We start from the raw sequence: 16,085 nt of genomic DNA, 5'->3' as shown, positions 1-16,085 counted from the left end.
TCCTGCTCTCTCTGCCTCCGATCATCATCCAGCTCCTGTTGGATCTGCCGCTCCATCTCATGCCTCCTCTGCTCGCCGCCATCTTGCTGCTGGCCCCGGGCACGCTGCTGCTCGCCCACCGGCCACCTGCTCCCTGACTGCGTCAGGTATCTCGACCCGGCTCCCGGCGTGGCCCCCGCCGCGTGCTCAGAGCCTTCCTGATTGGACACAAAGGCGGTTAAAGTATATCCCACCCCCTCCCCCTCCCCACCTCCCTGTAAAAGGCTAACACTGGGTCTGAACACAACCGCTGAGGAGAAAAGGCTCGAGGCCCGATTTGGAGCCTGAACGGGAAGGCCCGAGAAGGAGTCTTGGGCCTACGTGATGTGGGCCGTAAGAGCGGCTGACTCCTGTGGTGACTCCTCGGACACTTTCCCCAGTCTACCAGGAAGAATATCGGTCCCGTATCTCAAGACCAGCTTGTATTTATACAGCACCTTCTTGACAGGAGTACTAAATTTGACCTGAGACACAGAACGAGATATTGTATCAGAGGCTTGATCGAAGAAGCTTTGGGCAGCACAGTGATTAGCACTGCCGCCTGTAACTGGTCCTCAGAGGCAGAAGTCCCTTCACCCAAATCCCTTTATTTACAAGTCTGACAACAGCATACAGAGAGCTCTCAGTTAACAATCTACACTAGGAGTTCCAGAGGAACTGACACTCCTGCTTAAATACAAACAAGAGGCTCCCTGATCGGCCCATCAATTTGGCCCTTAATCAGGGCGCTCATATTCTAACAGGCCCACCTCAATTGCCTGATTAAAGTCATTACATCGCCTCACAACGCCAGGGACCCGGGTTCAATTCCGACCTTGGGTCACTATCTGTGTGGAGTTTGCACGTTCTCCCTGTGTCTGCATGGGTTTCCTCTGGGTGCTCCAGTTTCCTCCCATGCTCCAAAGATGAGCGGGTTAGGTTGATTGGCTGTGCTGAGTTGACCCCAGTGTCAGGGGGATTAGCAGGGTAAATGTATGGGGTTATGGAAATAGGGCCTGGGTGAGATTGCTGTTGGTGCAGACTTGATGGGCTGAATGGCCTCCTTCTGCACTGTAGGGATTCTATGATTCTATTCTATGAAGCATCTCTAAAGGAGCTTTTTAAGGAGAAGGTAGGGAAGGAATTCCAGAGATTGGGACCCCAGGAAGCAGAGAGTGCGGCCACAATCGATGGAGCAAATTGGGATGCTCAAGAGGCCGGAATTAGATGAGCAGGGGTCACTCGCAGGGTCGAGGAGCTTGAGGGGATTACAGGGATAGGGAGGGTGAGGCCATGGAGGGATTTGAAATCGAGGGTGAGAATTTTAAAGTCTGGGTGTTGCTTGCCGGGAGGTCAGAGGTCAAGTGGGGGGGCTGGTGAGAGGGGAATGGGATTCGCCCTAAGCTAAGACGCGGGCAGCAGAGTTTTGGATGACCTCAGGTTTACAGGGTGGAGTGTGGGAGAGCGGCCAGGCTGGAATGGCCGAGTCTGGAGATAACGGAGACCTGGGCGAGGGTTTCAGCAGTCGATGAGCTGAGAAAGGGGTGGAGTCAGGTGATGTCACGAAGGTGGAAACAGGCAGCCAATGATGACAAGAATATGTCATCTTGGAGTCCAATACCTTGGCAGCACCAGCTTGAAGAAAACTCCCAGATGGGAGAGGGAAGACTACAAGGACCATAGAATCATAGAATCCTACAGTGCAGAAGGAGGCCATTCGGCCCACTGAGTCTGCACCGACCACAATCCCACCCAGGCCCTATCCCTATAACCCCACATATTTACCCTGCTAATCCCCCTGACACTAAGAGGCAACTTAGCATGGCCAATCCACATAACCAGCATGTCTTTCAGACTGTGGGAGGAAATCGGTGTACCCAGAGGAAACCCACGCAGACATGGGGAGAATGTGCAAACTCCACACAGACAGTGACCCGAGGCTGGAATCGAACCCGGGTTCCTGGCACTGTGAGGCAGCAGTGCTAACCACTGTGTCACCCGCAATATATTCGGAAACGGCAGGGGGGGGGTTGAGTAGTGGAGGGGTGAGATTGCGGAATGAAGGGTGGGGGTAGAGGCCGGGGTGACAGGAGGCCTGACAGGAGGAGAATAGAAATGTCAGGGGCAGATCTGAGGCCACAGCCCTGCACAGGAGGGAGTGAGGGACGGGACAGACCGGGGCAGATTGTGACTTGGGGGGGGGGTAAAAAGTTTTGGGATTCGATGGGGGCAATTGGGGGTGTTCCAATTGTGATGAGGGGAACACTCAGCTGATAGTAGGAGTGGTTTAAGAGTAAGCTGGGGGGGGGGGGGGGGGGTGCTGGTTGGGAAGTACTCCTCCCTCTCTCAGCCCACGAGCAGTGCTGGAAAGTGACTTAACCTTGCTGTATCGAGCAGTCGACAACTCCTTCCCACTGCTGAGATTCCCGAGCGCTGGGAAACTCAGCCAGCTGACTTGGCTTATATCTACAATGGAGGGACAGTCTGATGCAAGACAAGGCGGGTGGGTTTGCAGCGAGTTAGGCTCGGGTTTGAGACTTTGTAACATCCCATACTGACCCAAACCCACCCGTCTTTTGCAGGGGAGCTTGGAGGGGGTTAAAGTTCCCCCTGACTTAATGAGACCGGCTGGGACTAATCCTTTCTGGGTGCGTAAGCCAATTTATTTCTTAATTAGTGTCACAAGTAGGCTTACATTAACGCTGCAATGAAGTTACTGTGAAAATCCCCTAGTCCCCACACTCTGGCGTCTGTTGAGGGAGAATTTAGCACGGCCAATGCACCCGAACCAGCACGTCTTTCGGACTATAGGAGGAAACTGGAGCACCCGGAAGAAACCCACGCAGACATGGTGAGACTCCGCACAGACAGTGACCCAAGCCGGGAATTGAACCCGGATCCCTGGTGCTGTGAGGCAGCAGTGCTAACCACTGTGCCACCGTGCCGTCCTATCTTTCCCTTTCAGCTGCTGACTGATGTCCACACAGTGTCACTTACTCCGTAAGCTTCTCCCTGTCTCGCCTGCTCCCTTGCTGCTCCTCTGGCTGTGGAGTCCGGGAAGCGGGAGTCGGAATTCTCCTCCGCATCGATGGCCGTAACTATTGACCCTGAGGTCGTAACGTTCCTTCTCCTTGTTGAGTGCAGCGACCCTCCGTCCTCAGAGCTGTACTGCGTCTCCCCCTCATACCCCTCATCACCACCTCGCCCCGCTCCCTTCTTCCTCGGTTTAGAAGAATCCTTCTGTTTCAGCTGGGATGCGTGTCGTTGCTGCGGCAACCTCTTCTCCCTGGGTCTCCCTAAACACACAGAGTTTGGGTTTAATTGGTGAGTTCGGCACAGGCTGACATTCACTCTCTTCCATCTGGGTCAGCAGGCGACACGTGATCGACAGGGTCGGGGGGAGAGGGGTTCAGTTCTGGGGGTCACTGGGATCAGGGCAGTCAGTGACAGTCGGTTAGTGTTTGCCACATGCTGGAACTGTGGCAACTTTTTTATTCTTTCACGGGATGTGGGTGTCGCTGGCTGGGCCAGCAGTTGTTGCCCATTTCTAATTGCCCCTTGAACTGAGTGTCTCACTCGGACATTTCAGAGGCAGTTAAGAGTCACCCACATTGCTGTGGGTCTGGAGTCACATGTAGGTCAGACCGGGTAAGGACGGCAGATTTCCTTCCCTAAAGGACAAAATCTTTACACAGTGCAGAAGGAGGCCATTCGGCCCATTGAGTTTGCACTAGCTCTCTGAAGGAGCATTCTACCCAGTCCCACTCCCCTGCCCAATCCCCATAACCTTACACATCTTTTCAGGTAGCAATCCAATGCCCTTTGTGAATCAGTGGGACATTAATAGGATCTCAGTGAACTAGGCAGATATTGAATTACAATATCCATCTAGTTTTAGAATTACAGTCACCGTTACTGAGACTAGCTTTTTAAATTCCAGATTTTAATTGGATTCAAATTTCTTAGTTGCCAGGGTGGGATTTGAACCTGTGTCTTCTGCTAAAGTAACCAATGAGAGGTCTCAACAACAGCAGCCACTAGGATCAACCAATGACATGACCGGGAATCATGTGACAGCCCAGTGACATCATGAGGGAGGTCACAGGGTGGCCCAGTGACATCATCAGGGCGGTCACAGGGTGGCCCAGTGACATCATCAGGGCGGTCACATGGTGGCCCAGTGACATCATCAGGGCGGTCACATGGTGGCCCAGTGACATCAGGGCGGTCACATGGTGGCCCAGTGACATCAGGGCGGTCACATGGTGGCCCAGTGACATCATCAGGGAGGTCACATGGTGGCCCAGTGACATCATCAGGGAGGTCACATGGTGGCCCAGTGACATCATCAGGGAGGTCACATCATGGCCCAGTGACATCGTCAGGGAGGTCACAGGGTGGCTCAGTGACATCATTGAGGGGTCACAAGGTGTTAACATCAGACAGACGTTTTAGAAATCATAGAAATCATAGAAACCCTACAGTGCAGAAAGAGGCCATTCGGCCCATCGAGTCTGCACCGACCACAATCCCACCCAGGTCCTACCCCCATATCCTGACATATTTACCCACTAATCCCTCTAACCTACGCATCTCAGGACACTAAGTGGCAATTTTTAGCATGGCCAATCAACCTAACCCGCACATCTTTGGACTGTGGGAGGAAACCGGAGCACCCGGAGGAAACCCACACAGACACGTTTTACATGGGCTCTGGGTGTTGAGGGGACAGTGAGCTCTAAGTTTGACCGGTTACCCTGTAGCCATTAATGTTACCCCCATCTGAGAGCCACTGCCAGCCAATCAAATAGCAGGAAGCTTGGTTGCCCCTGCAGTGCCACCAGGAGTGGCGCCCAATGCCAGGACCACTGGCAGGAGCTGGTGATGGAGGCCAGATTTTCAGCTTAGTCTGGGGTTTCACTGGGGCCAGGCTGGCAGGCCAGGGATGGCAGGATTCTGGGGGGAGGGGGGTCAGAATAGACAGGGTGCTGGGGGGAGGGTGGGGAGAGTGGGTTAGAATAGACAAGGTGTTGGGGGGTGTTTCGTCAGAATAGACAGGGTGCTGGGGGAGGAGGGGAGGGTGGGTCAGAATAGACAGGGTGCTGGGGGAGGGTGGGTCAGAATAGACAGGGTGCTGGGGGAGGGGGGGAGGGGGGAGGTGAACACAGGCGGTGGCCCTCAGGTGGGTAGTGTTCTGAACCAGCAGGTACCCCAGCCACAACACCGCCAAATCCCACCTGCTGGTCTGGACGCTGCCTCTCCAACAGGGGGCAAAGTGCCAGCGGCAGTGGGATTAATTGCCCAATTAAAGACTCGTGAGAGGTCTATGGGTGGGAGTGGCATGCCCAACACTGCCCTGCAGCGGGTTAAGTACCCGTAGGAGGGGGGAGGAGGACAGGCTGACTGCACAGAACCACTGACTGCAAATTTACAACCCCAAAACTAACCTGCCATCTTGCCCCTGGGGGGAGGGCAGGGAGGGTGGGAGAGGATGGAGGGGGGGGGGGGGGGGGCGGGAGAGGGCAGGTGGGGGAGCAGTAAGACTCAGCCCATTATTCCCAGTATTACTCACCTACAACAAACTCAGCGCGTCCATTGTTCTTGCTCCTCTCAGTACTTGGCCCTGAGGCCTGGTTTCGGCCTAGTGCCTCCCTCGAGCCTGGTGCTTTGTTAAACCCGGAGCCCTGGTTTCCACCCAGAGGGTTCCTCGACTCTGACCACTTGTTCAGTCCTGACGCCTGGTTTGACCCAACTGAACCCCTGGGGCCTGACGGGTTATTCAGGCCTGCAGTGCGATCCAACCTCAATGAGCCTCTCGGCCTTTCAGAGCTGCTAGCCGCAGAGTCGCTGTCCGGAGCATTCGGATCCCAGTCGGGATTTTCCTCTCCTTTCCTCCTTTTGTTCCTTTGTTTCTTCTGAGGAGAGGAAACGAATTTACAAACAGACATTCCACCTCTGCCCTCAAGCTGGACTTCCCCATTCCCAATCCAGTCAATATTCCCAATCCCAGGCCTCATTCCAATCAGCATTCCCAATCCCAGGCCCCATTTTAAGCTACATTCCCAATCCCAGGCATCATTCCATCAATATTCCCAATCCCAGGCCTTATTCCATCAATATTCCCAATCCCAGGCCTCATTCCATCAATATTCCCAATCCCAGGCCTCATTCCAGGCAATATTACCAATCTCAGGCCTCATTCCAGTCAATATTACCAATCCCAGGCCTCATCCCAATCAGCATTCCCAATCCTAGGCCTCATTCCAGTCAAAATTCCCAATCCCAGGCATCATTTCATCAATATTCCCAATCCCAGGCCTCATTTCAGTCTGCATTCCTAATCCCAGGCCTTATTCCATCAATATTCCCAATCCCAGGCCTCATTCCAGGCAATATTACCAATCCCAGGCCTCATTCCAGTCAATATTACCAATCCCAGGCCTCATCCCAATCAGCATTCCCAATCCTAGGCCTCATTCCAGTCAAAATTCCCAATCCCAGGCATCATTTCATCAATATTCCCAATCCAGGCCTCATTCCAGTTAAAATTCCCAGCTAAGGCCTCATTTCAACATTTCTGATCCTAGGCCATTATCCCAGTCAACATTCTCAATCCCAAGCTTCATTCCAGAAAATACACTCATTCCCAGGAACAGCTCGTGCTGTGGTTTCATCACATGACCACCCCCCACCCGCCATCGCCCCTCCGCCACCCTCTGCCCCACAGGAAAAAAACAAACATTCTCCTTTCTTCAATATTTTCAAAAAAGCTGTGAAGGAAACAGTGCAGCAGGTTTTTAATGTCAGTTCATCAGTTATCCTGGGTTGTTTCAGCAACCTCTGGAAAATTGATCCTTAATTACCGGAATGCAAAGCAACCTTGAAGGCTTGTCCCAGGCCCCAGGCCCAGCAGATAAACCTACTCCCAAACCCCAGGCCAGGGCAGATAAACCTACTCCCAAACCCCAGACCCAGTAGATAAACCTACTCCCAGGGTCCAGCCAGGGCAGGTAAACCTACTCCCAGGCCCAGGTCCAGGCGATAAACTGACTCCCAGACCCGAGGCCAGGGCTGATAAACCCACTCCCAGGCCCCAGGCCCGGCAGATAAACCTACTCCCAGGCCTCAAGCCAGGCGGATAAACCTACTCCCAGGCCCCAGGTCAGGGGAAATAAACCCACTCTCAGGCCCCAGGCCCAGCAGATAAACCTACTCCCAACCCCAGGTCAGGGGAAATAAACCTACTCCCAGACCCCAGGCCCAGCAGATAAACCTACTCCCAGGGCTCAGGCCAAGGCAGATAAACCTACTCTTAGGGCCCAAGCCAGGGCAGCTATACCTACACCCAGGCCCCAGACCAGATAAACCTACTCCCAGGCCCCAGGCCCGGCAGATAAACCTACTCCCAGGCCTCAGGCCAGGGCAGCTAAACCTACTCCCAGGCCCCAGATCAGATAAACCTACTCCCAGGCCCCAGCCCACCAGATAAACCCACTCCCCAGCCTGGCAGATAAACCTACTCCCAGGCCTCAAACCAGAGAGATAAACCTACTTTCAGGCCCCAGGCCAGGGCAGATAAACCTACTCCCATGGCCCAGGCCAGGGCAGATAAACCCATTCCCAGAGCCCTGCCAACAGCCCTTCAGGCTTCAAGACAGCTAACCTTTCCGGCCTAAATGGAGAGGCTTTCTGCTCTGTTGAACTCACCGTTCTGATCCCAGTGCTGCCCTCGTCGACTTTGTTCCACACTCCAGCCTCCTGGTCATCAGCATCTGTCCCAGAATCCCCTGCGACCGCATGGCCGTCCTCTCGAAGACGCCCTCTCCTCCTGCGACTGGGGTGGTGTCTGCCATCGCTGCACAGGACAGAGGAGGGTCCAGAGTTAGACGTCGGGGGGTAGATACTGAACAGATAACTCTGGGGGATTGTCGTCTGCTCCACTGTACTCACCCCCAGCCCCAAGATGGTGACAGTGAGGGGGAAGAGTATGGGGGTGACAAAGAACAATTTATCTGAAACAGAGGTTGTCTGCTGTGAGCAATCCTCAGGTTGTGATCCGTCTCCCCGCGCCCCCTGCGTAATATAAAATGGGAAACCTGCATTCTGAGGATCTTGCAGCACGGAGGGCAGCCTTTCTGCCTATCCGTGCTTGTGCCAGTTTGGGAAAGGGTTATTCAATAGACCTCGGTCACCCCCTCCTCTTCTCTTCCCGCAGCCCATGATATAATTCTTATCAAGTCTCGATCCAATTCCCTTTGGAGAGTTACTGTTGAAACTGCTTCCATTGCCCTTTCAGACAAAACACAGAGCTCATTCCATCAGCATTCCCAATCCCGGGCCTCATTCCATTTAACATTCCCAATCCCAGGCCTTATTCCATCAACATTCCCAATCCCAGGCCTCATTCCATCAACATTCCCAATACCAGGCCTCATTCCACCAACATTCCCAATCCCAGGCCTCATTCCATCAACATTCCCAATCCCAGTATTCCATATTGTAACAATTCGATGATAAAACCAATTAATTCCCCTCGACCTGTCGGATCTTGCAGATTTAATCTGTACCCTCTGGACACCGACCCTCCTGCCAATGGGAATTGCTCGACCGACACTAATCCAATCACACTCACCCTTCATGGAGACTGCACGATTCCCCCATCTCCTCAGCTTCTGATAGGCTGTTGGGTTCGGCCAGTGGCCAACCCGATAGGGATGAGATCATTGTCGATTTTCTATTCGTGGAACCTGAGGATGGAGGAATCACAGAGACAACATCAAGCGGGCTTTTGTAATTACAGAGTAAAGCTCCCTCTACACTGTCCCCATCAAACACTCCCAGGACAGGTACAGCACGGGGTTAGATACAGAGTAAAGCTCCCTCTACACTGTCCCCATCAAACACTCGCAGGACAGGTACAGCACGGGGTTAGATACAGAGTAAAGCTCCCTCTACACTGTCCCCATCAAACACTCCCAGGACAGGTACAGCACGGGGTTAGATACAGAGTAAAGCTCCCTCTACACTGCCCCCATCAAACACTCCCAGGACAGGTACAGCACGGGGTTAGATACAGAGTAAAGCTCCCTCTACACTGTCCCCATCAAACACTCCCAGGACAGGTACAGCACGGGGTTAGATACAGAGTAAAGCTCTCTCTACACTGTGTCCATCAAACACTCCCAGGACAGGTACAGCACGGGGTTAGATACAGAGTAAAGCTCCCTCTACACTGTGTCCATCAAACACTCCCAGGACAGGTACAGCACGGGGTTAGATACAGAGTAAAGCTCCCTCTACACTGTCCCCATCAAACACTCCCAGGACAGGTACAGCACGGGGTTAGATACAGAGTAAAGCTCCCTCTACACTGTGTCCATCAAACACTCCCAGGACAGGTACAGCACGGGGTTAGATACAGAGTAAAGCTCCCTCTACACTGTGTCCATCAAACACTCCCAGGACAGGTACAGCACGGGGTTAGATACAGAGTAAAGCTCCCTCTACACTGTCCCCATCAAACACTCCCAGGACAGGTACAGCACGGGGTTAGATACAGAGTAAAGCTCTCTCTACACTGTCCCCATCAAACACTCCCAGGACAGGTACAGCACGGGGATAGATACAGAGTAAAACTTCCTCTGCACTGTCCCCATCAAACACTCCCAGGACAGGTACAGCACGGGGTTAGATACACAGTAAAGCTCTCTCTACACTGTCCCCCATCAAACACTCCCAGGACAGGGACAGCACGGGGTTAGATACAGAGTAAAGCTCCCTCTGCACTGCCCCCATCAAACACTCTCAGGACAGGTACAGCATGGGGTTAGATAGAGAGTAAAGCTCCCTCTACACTGTCCCCATCAAACACTCCCAGGACAGGTACAGCATGGGGTTAGATAGAGAGTAAAGCTCTCTCTACACTGTCCCCATCAAACACTCCCAGGACAGGTACAGCACGGGGTTAGACACAGAGTAAAGCTCCCTCTACACTGTCCCCATCAAACACTCCCAGGACAGGTACAGCATGGGGTTAGATAGAGAGTAAAGCTCTCTCTACACTGTCCCCATCAAACACTCCCAGGACAGGTACAGCACGGGGTTAGATAGAGAGTAAAGCTCCCTCTACACTGTCCCCATCAAACACTCCCAGGACAGGTACAGCACGGGGTTAGATACAGAGTAAAGCTCTCTCTACACTGTCCCCATCAAACACTCCCAGGACAGGTACAGCACGGGGTTAGATACAGAGTAAAGCTCCCTCTACACTGTCCCCATCAAACACTCCCAGGACAGGTACAGCACGGGGTTAGATACAGAGTAAAGCTCCCTCTACACTGTCCCCATCAAACACTCCCAGGACAGATACAGCATGGGGTTAGATACAGAGTAAAGCTCCCTCTACACTGCCCCCCATCAACCACTCCCAGGACAGGTACAGCACGGGGTTAGATACAGAGTAAAGCTCCCTCTACACTGCCCCCCATCAAACACTCCCAGGACAGGTACAGCACGGGGTTAGATACAGAGTAAAGCTCCCTCTACACTGTCCCCATCAAACACTCCCAGGACAGGTACAGCACGGGGTTAGACACAGAGTAAAGCTCCCTCTACACTATCCCCATCAAACACTCCCAGGACAGGTACAGCACGGGGTTAGATACAGAGTAAAGCTCCCTCTACACTGTCCCCATCAAACACTCCCAGGACAGATACAGCATGGGGTTAGATACAGAGGAAAGCCCCATCTTTATGAGTTCTGACAGTGCTGTCAGTGTGATAGATATTCCAGTGTTGCTTTTCGGTGGAGTTCTGGGACTATTCCGGAATTTTGCTTTCTGTCCCGTGTCCGGCCTTCCCGGGGCAGGATCTGTCCCAGATTTCATTTGCAGTCTCTGCTGTATCAGTGGTTGCCTGTCCCTTATCAGGCGCTCTGGTGGTGGTGTGCCAGGGTTGGGTGGCGGTGGTGGGTGATGTCTGGGTGGTTTCTGCGGAATGGGATTGAAGCCAGAGGGACAGTCCCAAAGCCAACTCAGAGTGGGGGTGTGGAGGGGCAGAGGGGCAAACACAGGATGGTGCTGGGGGCAATGATAGGCCCTTGTCCAGTGCCCAGCCTGAACCTCCTCCCTCATCAACCCCGTACACCCCCTGCCCCCCACACCCCTGGTGAAAAGCCTCTAATTTATTTTCTCCACACTAGGTCACCCTAGGATCTACCTACTGGGGGATTAACTAGTTCTCCTCTGAATCTATTGAGGAACCAATGAAAGTGAATTGATCTGTGATAGTTGGAGGATTAGTATCAGGGTTCCTGAACCTTCTGACTGTCGCTGACCCTTGAGATATTGGAAAGATAGATCAGCTAGATCGTCAACATCTTTTCCCAAAGGTAGGGGAGTCTAAAACTAGAGGGCACAGATTTAAGGTGAGAGGGGAGAGATACAAAAGGGTCCAGAGGGGCAATTTTTTCACACAGAGGGTGGTGAGTATCTGGAACAAGCTGCCAGAGGCAGTAGTAGAAGCGGGTACAATTTTGTCTTTTAAAAAACATTTAGACAGTTACAAAGAACAAAGAAAATTACAGCACAGGAACAGGCCCTTCGGCCCTCCAAGCCTGCACCGACCATGCTGCCCGACTGAACTAAAACCCCCTACCCTTCCAGGGACCATATCCCTCTATTCCCATCCTATTCACGTATTTGTCCAGGCGCCCCTTATAAGTCACTATCGTATCTGCTTCCACTACCTCCCCCGGCAGTGAGTTCCAGGCACCCACCACCCTCTGTGTAAAAAACTTACTTCGTACATCTCCTTTAAACCTGGCCCCTCGCACCTTAAACCTATGCCCCCTAGTAATTGACTCTTTCACCCTGGGAAAAAGCTTCTGACTATCCACTCTGTCCATGCCTCTCATAATCTTGTAGACTTCTATCGGGTCGCCCCTCCATCTCAGTCATTCCAGTGAGAACAAACCAAGTTTCTCCAACCTCTCCTCATAGCTAATGCCCTCCATACCAGGCAACATCCTGGTAAATCTTTTCTGTACCCTCTCCAAAGCCTCCACATCCTTCTGGTAGTGTGGTGACCAGAATTGAACACTATATTCCAAGTGCGGCCTAACTAAGGTTCTATAAAGTTGCAACATGACTTGCCAATTTTTAAACTCAATGCCCCAGCCGATGAAGGCAAGCATGCCGTATGCCTTCTTGACTACCTTCTCCACCTGCATTGCCACTTTCAGTGACCTGTGTACCTGTACACCCAGATCCCTTTGCCTATCAATACTCTTAAGGGTTCTGCTATTTACTGTATATTTCCTATCTGTATTAGACTTTCTAAAATGCATTACCTCACATTTGTCCGGATTAAACTCCATCTGCCATTTCTCCACCCAAGTCTCCAACCGATCTATATCCTGCTGTATCCTCTGATGGTCCTCATCGCTATCCGCAAATCCATAGGCATAGAGGGATATGGGCCAAACGCGGGCAATTGGGACTAGCTTAATCGTTAAAAAATAGGGGCAGCATGGACAAGTTGGGCCGAACGGCCTGTTTCCATGCTGTAAACTTCTGTGACTCTATGGCTATCATCAGAGCAGGAATTAAAGCTAAAAGCTTTCCCCAAGCAACATCGAGTTTCACTTGGTCAATTCCCAGCCTGGGGAAAGCTGGGTGTTGGGATTGGCTGGTGTCCTGCGCTGAGTTGTGTGTTATGCTGAAAGGTTTTGCTTTCTGGAACTTTCTCCTGTTGAGTCAGAAACTCCATGAGCCCATGTTCCCTGGGGGTGAATTTAAAATCCACCGCTTACCGTGTGATGGGCGTTTCATTCTCTGCACCACCTCTCCCTCATGTTCGGGATCGTAGACTGAGCTGGGATTGGATCGAGGCGACTCACAATATGGCTGACGTAGATTCCCATCTTCATCCAACTCCATCTCTGCCGGATCACCGGCGGCATCCCGACCTCGGCCTTTGACCTTTGCCCTTCTGTTGGAGCCGTCCTTTGACCCTCTGGCTGTGCCGTTGTCTGGCTCGCCTGCCAATCAAATTGGATGTTAGCGGAATAAAGACACAAGGCACCAGTTTAAACTCTGGCCTAAATCTCTCTCTAGACACTTGGAGGTTTCTTGGGGCTGTTTAGTTATGCTCCCATCTGTGCAAAGTAGATATAAAATGGGTGCGAGGAGCTTAGGCCCATTTTCACCCGCCTCCCCCACCCCTTCATCTCCGAATTCCACTCTCCCACACCCCGGGGCACACACTCTACTTCACCCACGTGATCTTCCTGGACAAGGTGGTCTTTCAATGCACACCGAAGGCAAGTTACCTCATTGCCACCCCAACCACAATCTCGTTCAATGGCAGGGCAGACTCAATGGGCCGAATGGCCTATTTCTGCTCCTACGTCTTATAGAATCATAGAATCCCTACAGTGGAGAAGGGGGCCCTTTGGCCCATCGAGCCTGTACTGACAACAATCCTACCCAGGCCCTATCCCTGTAATCCCACTATTTCTAATCCCCCTGACACTAGGGCCAATTTAACATGGCCAATGCACCTAACCCGCACATCTTTGTGGGAGGAAACCAGAGCACCCGGAGAAAATCCATGCCGACACAGGGAAGAACGTGCAGACTCCGCATAGACAGAGACCCAAGCCGGGAATCGAACCCGGGTCCCTGGCGCTGTGAGGCAGCAGTGCTAACCACTGTGCACCATGCTGCCCTAATAAAGTTACTGCGAAAATCCCCTAGTCACCACACTCTGGCACCTGTTCGGGTACACCGAGGGAGAATTTAGCATTGTCAATGCACCTAATCTTTTGGAGTGTGGGAGGAAACCTGAGCATCGGGAGGAAACCCAGGCAGACACGGGGAGAATGTGCAAACTCCATACAGACAGTGACCCAAGCTGGGAATCGAACCTGGGTCCCTGGCACTGTGAGGCAGCAGTGCTAACCACTGTGCCACTGTGCCACCCATGTAGCTTTGCACTCTCATTCCTGTTAAGGAGATCACCAAGGAGCCTGCAGGGACTTCATTGCTGGTTGTCTAATTGGTGCAGGGGGACATTGCAGGGGGACAACACATGGGCTCCCAAGATGGCCAATTACAAGTGCCTTGTTGCTCAACACAAGAACACAAGAAATAAAAGTGGGAGTTGGCCATTCAGCCCTTCAAGTCTGTCCCACCATTTAATACGACCATGGCTGATCTATACCGACCTCAATTCCTTTTCTGTGCCATTTCTCCATCACCCTCGATTCCTCGGCCTATCAAATATTTATCCACTTTAAATACTTCCAATGATCCAGCTTCCACCACCCTTTGAGGCAGAGAATTCCAGAGATTCACCATCCTCTGCGAGGAGAAATTTCTACACACCTCGGGTTTTAAATGACCGGCCCTTTCTCTTGTAGCTTTGTCCTTGATGCAGCATCAATCGAGCAAAGACTAGTTTGTGTGCAAGAACAAATAGGCTTTTATTAGCAAAAGACTTGGAGCACACCCATGCCGATGAACTGGTCCAGACTGAGGCAAGGGGGTGGGGAGCAGTCGCCTGGACCGGGGGGGGGGAGGAATCCCGGGCAGGGCCGGCAGGGCCGTGTCCAGACATGTCACACACACACACACACACACACACACACAGACACACACACACACAGGCAATAAGCTAACACTGGTTTACCACAGTCCTCTTGTTCGAGACTCCCCCACTAGTGAAAACACATCTACCCTGTCAACCCCCCTCAGCATCTTATATGTTTGAATAAGGTCATCCCTCACTCTTCTAAACTCCAACAAATACCGAGCCAGGCTATTTAGTCTCCCTTGATAGGACAACCCTCTCTTCCCAGGAATTAACCTGGTGAATCTGCTTTGGACTGCCTCCAATGTTACTATATCATTTTGAAGGTGAGAGGGCCAAAACGCAGTATTCCAGGTGAGGCCTCACCAACGCCCTGTACAATTACAACAAAAACTCCCTATTTTTTACTAACTTTTAAAATAAATTTCCAAGCCCTTTGCAATAAAGGCGAAAACGGCGGTTGCAGTCGGGGGGGAGACACTTGTGTGAAACCATCAGAAGCAAGTGCGGAACTTTCTAGAAGAATGTCCAAAAGGAAATGGATCCAGGGAGTGTTTGGAGCCACAGGTATCAGAGTGTGAAGTTTCCATGTCTTTAGTCTCCCAAACACTTCCATTTCCCTGAGTTCCCCTGACTGGACCAAATGTATCTCGGCATAACCCACGCTAATCCCCATTGTACCCCACTAGGGTGGCACGGTGGCACAGTGGATAGCACTGCTGCCTCACAGCGCCAGGGATCCGGGTTCAATTCCCGGCTTGAGTCAGTGTCTGTGTGGAGTTTGCACGTTCTCCCCGTGTCTGCGTGGGTTCCCCCCGGGTGCTCCGATTTCCTCCCACACTCCAAAGATGTGCAGGTTAGTCGGATTGGCCATGCTAAATTGCCCCTTAGTGTCAGGGGGACTAGCTAGGGTAAATGCACGGGGTTACGGGAATAGGGCCTGGGTGGGACTGTGATCAGCGTAGACTCGATGGGCTGAATGGCCTCCCTCTGCACTGTAACGATTCTATGATAATCCCAAGAAACTCCGTGCTGCAAGTCCAACTCATCCTGCTGTGTGACCAGTTGTCTGAGATTGAATGGCTGCCAGGTGTGTGGAGACCCCCTCCCCCTCTCCATCACCCTGCCAGTCTGTTCCTTACCTGAGGAATCCCAATCAGGGTCAGTCTGTCTCTGGGCCCCTCTCCTCAAAACCTGAAAAAAATTGAATAGAAACTGAATAAGACACAAAGGATTCCTCAGCCTGTGGGTGAGATTATTCAGGGAAGAGCTTTGGAACAGCGATTAACCTGGGCGGCACGGTGGCACTGTTAGTGGTTCGCACTAGATAGCCATATGAACGGAGTGGGAATGGAGGGATACAAAAGAATGGTCTAGTTTGGACCAGGGAGCGGCACGGGCTTGGAGGGCCGAAGGGCCTGTTCCTGTGCTGTATTGTTCTTTGTTCTTTTGTTCACTGCTGCCTCACAGCACCA

The 16,085-nt window shown here is 52.3% G+C and overlaps 1 protein-coding gene across 1 annotated transcript in view; it reads right to left on the bottom strand.

The window, feature by feature from the left end:
• Positions 1-5,821: 5,821 nt before the first annotated feature.
• LOC144503431 (uncharacterized) overlaps positions 5,822-16,085 on the bottom strand; it is a 54,331-nt gene continuing 44,067 nt past the window's right edge. Inside the window, exons 16-18 of the mRNA XM_078227739.1 lie at positions 12,830-13,057; positions 7,726-7,873; positions 5,822-5,933 (exon numbers count right to left, since the gene is read on the bottom strand). Coding sequence (XP_078083865.1) covers positions 5,822-5,933; positions 7,726-7,873; positions 12,830-13,057 — 488 coding nt within the window. The remainder of the gene's footprint in view (positions 5,934-7,725; positions 7,874-12,829; positions 13,058-16,085) is intronic.

Source organism: Mustelus asterias, chromosome 14 (assembly GCF_964213995.1).
Source record: "Mustelus asterias chromosome 14, sMusAst1.hap1.1, whole genome shotgun sequence".
Classification (NCBI taxonomy): domain Eukaryota; kingdom Metazoa; phylum Chordata; class Chondrichthyes; order Carcharhiniformes; family Triakidae; genus Mustelus; species Mustelus asterias.
This window is presented reverse-complemented; position numbering and strand designations above follow the sequence as displayed.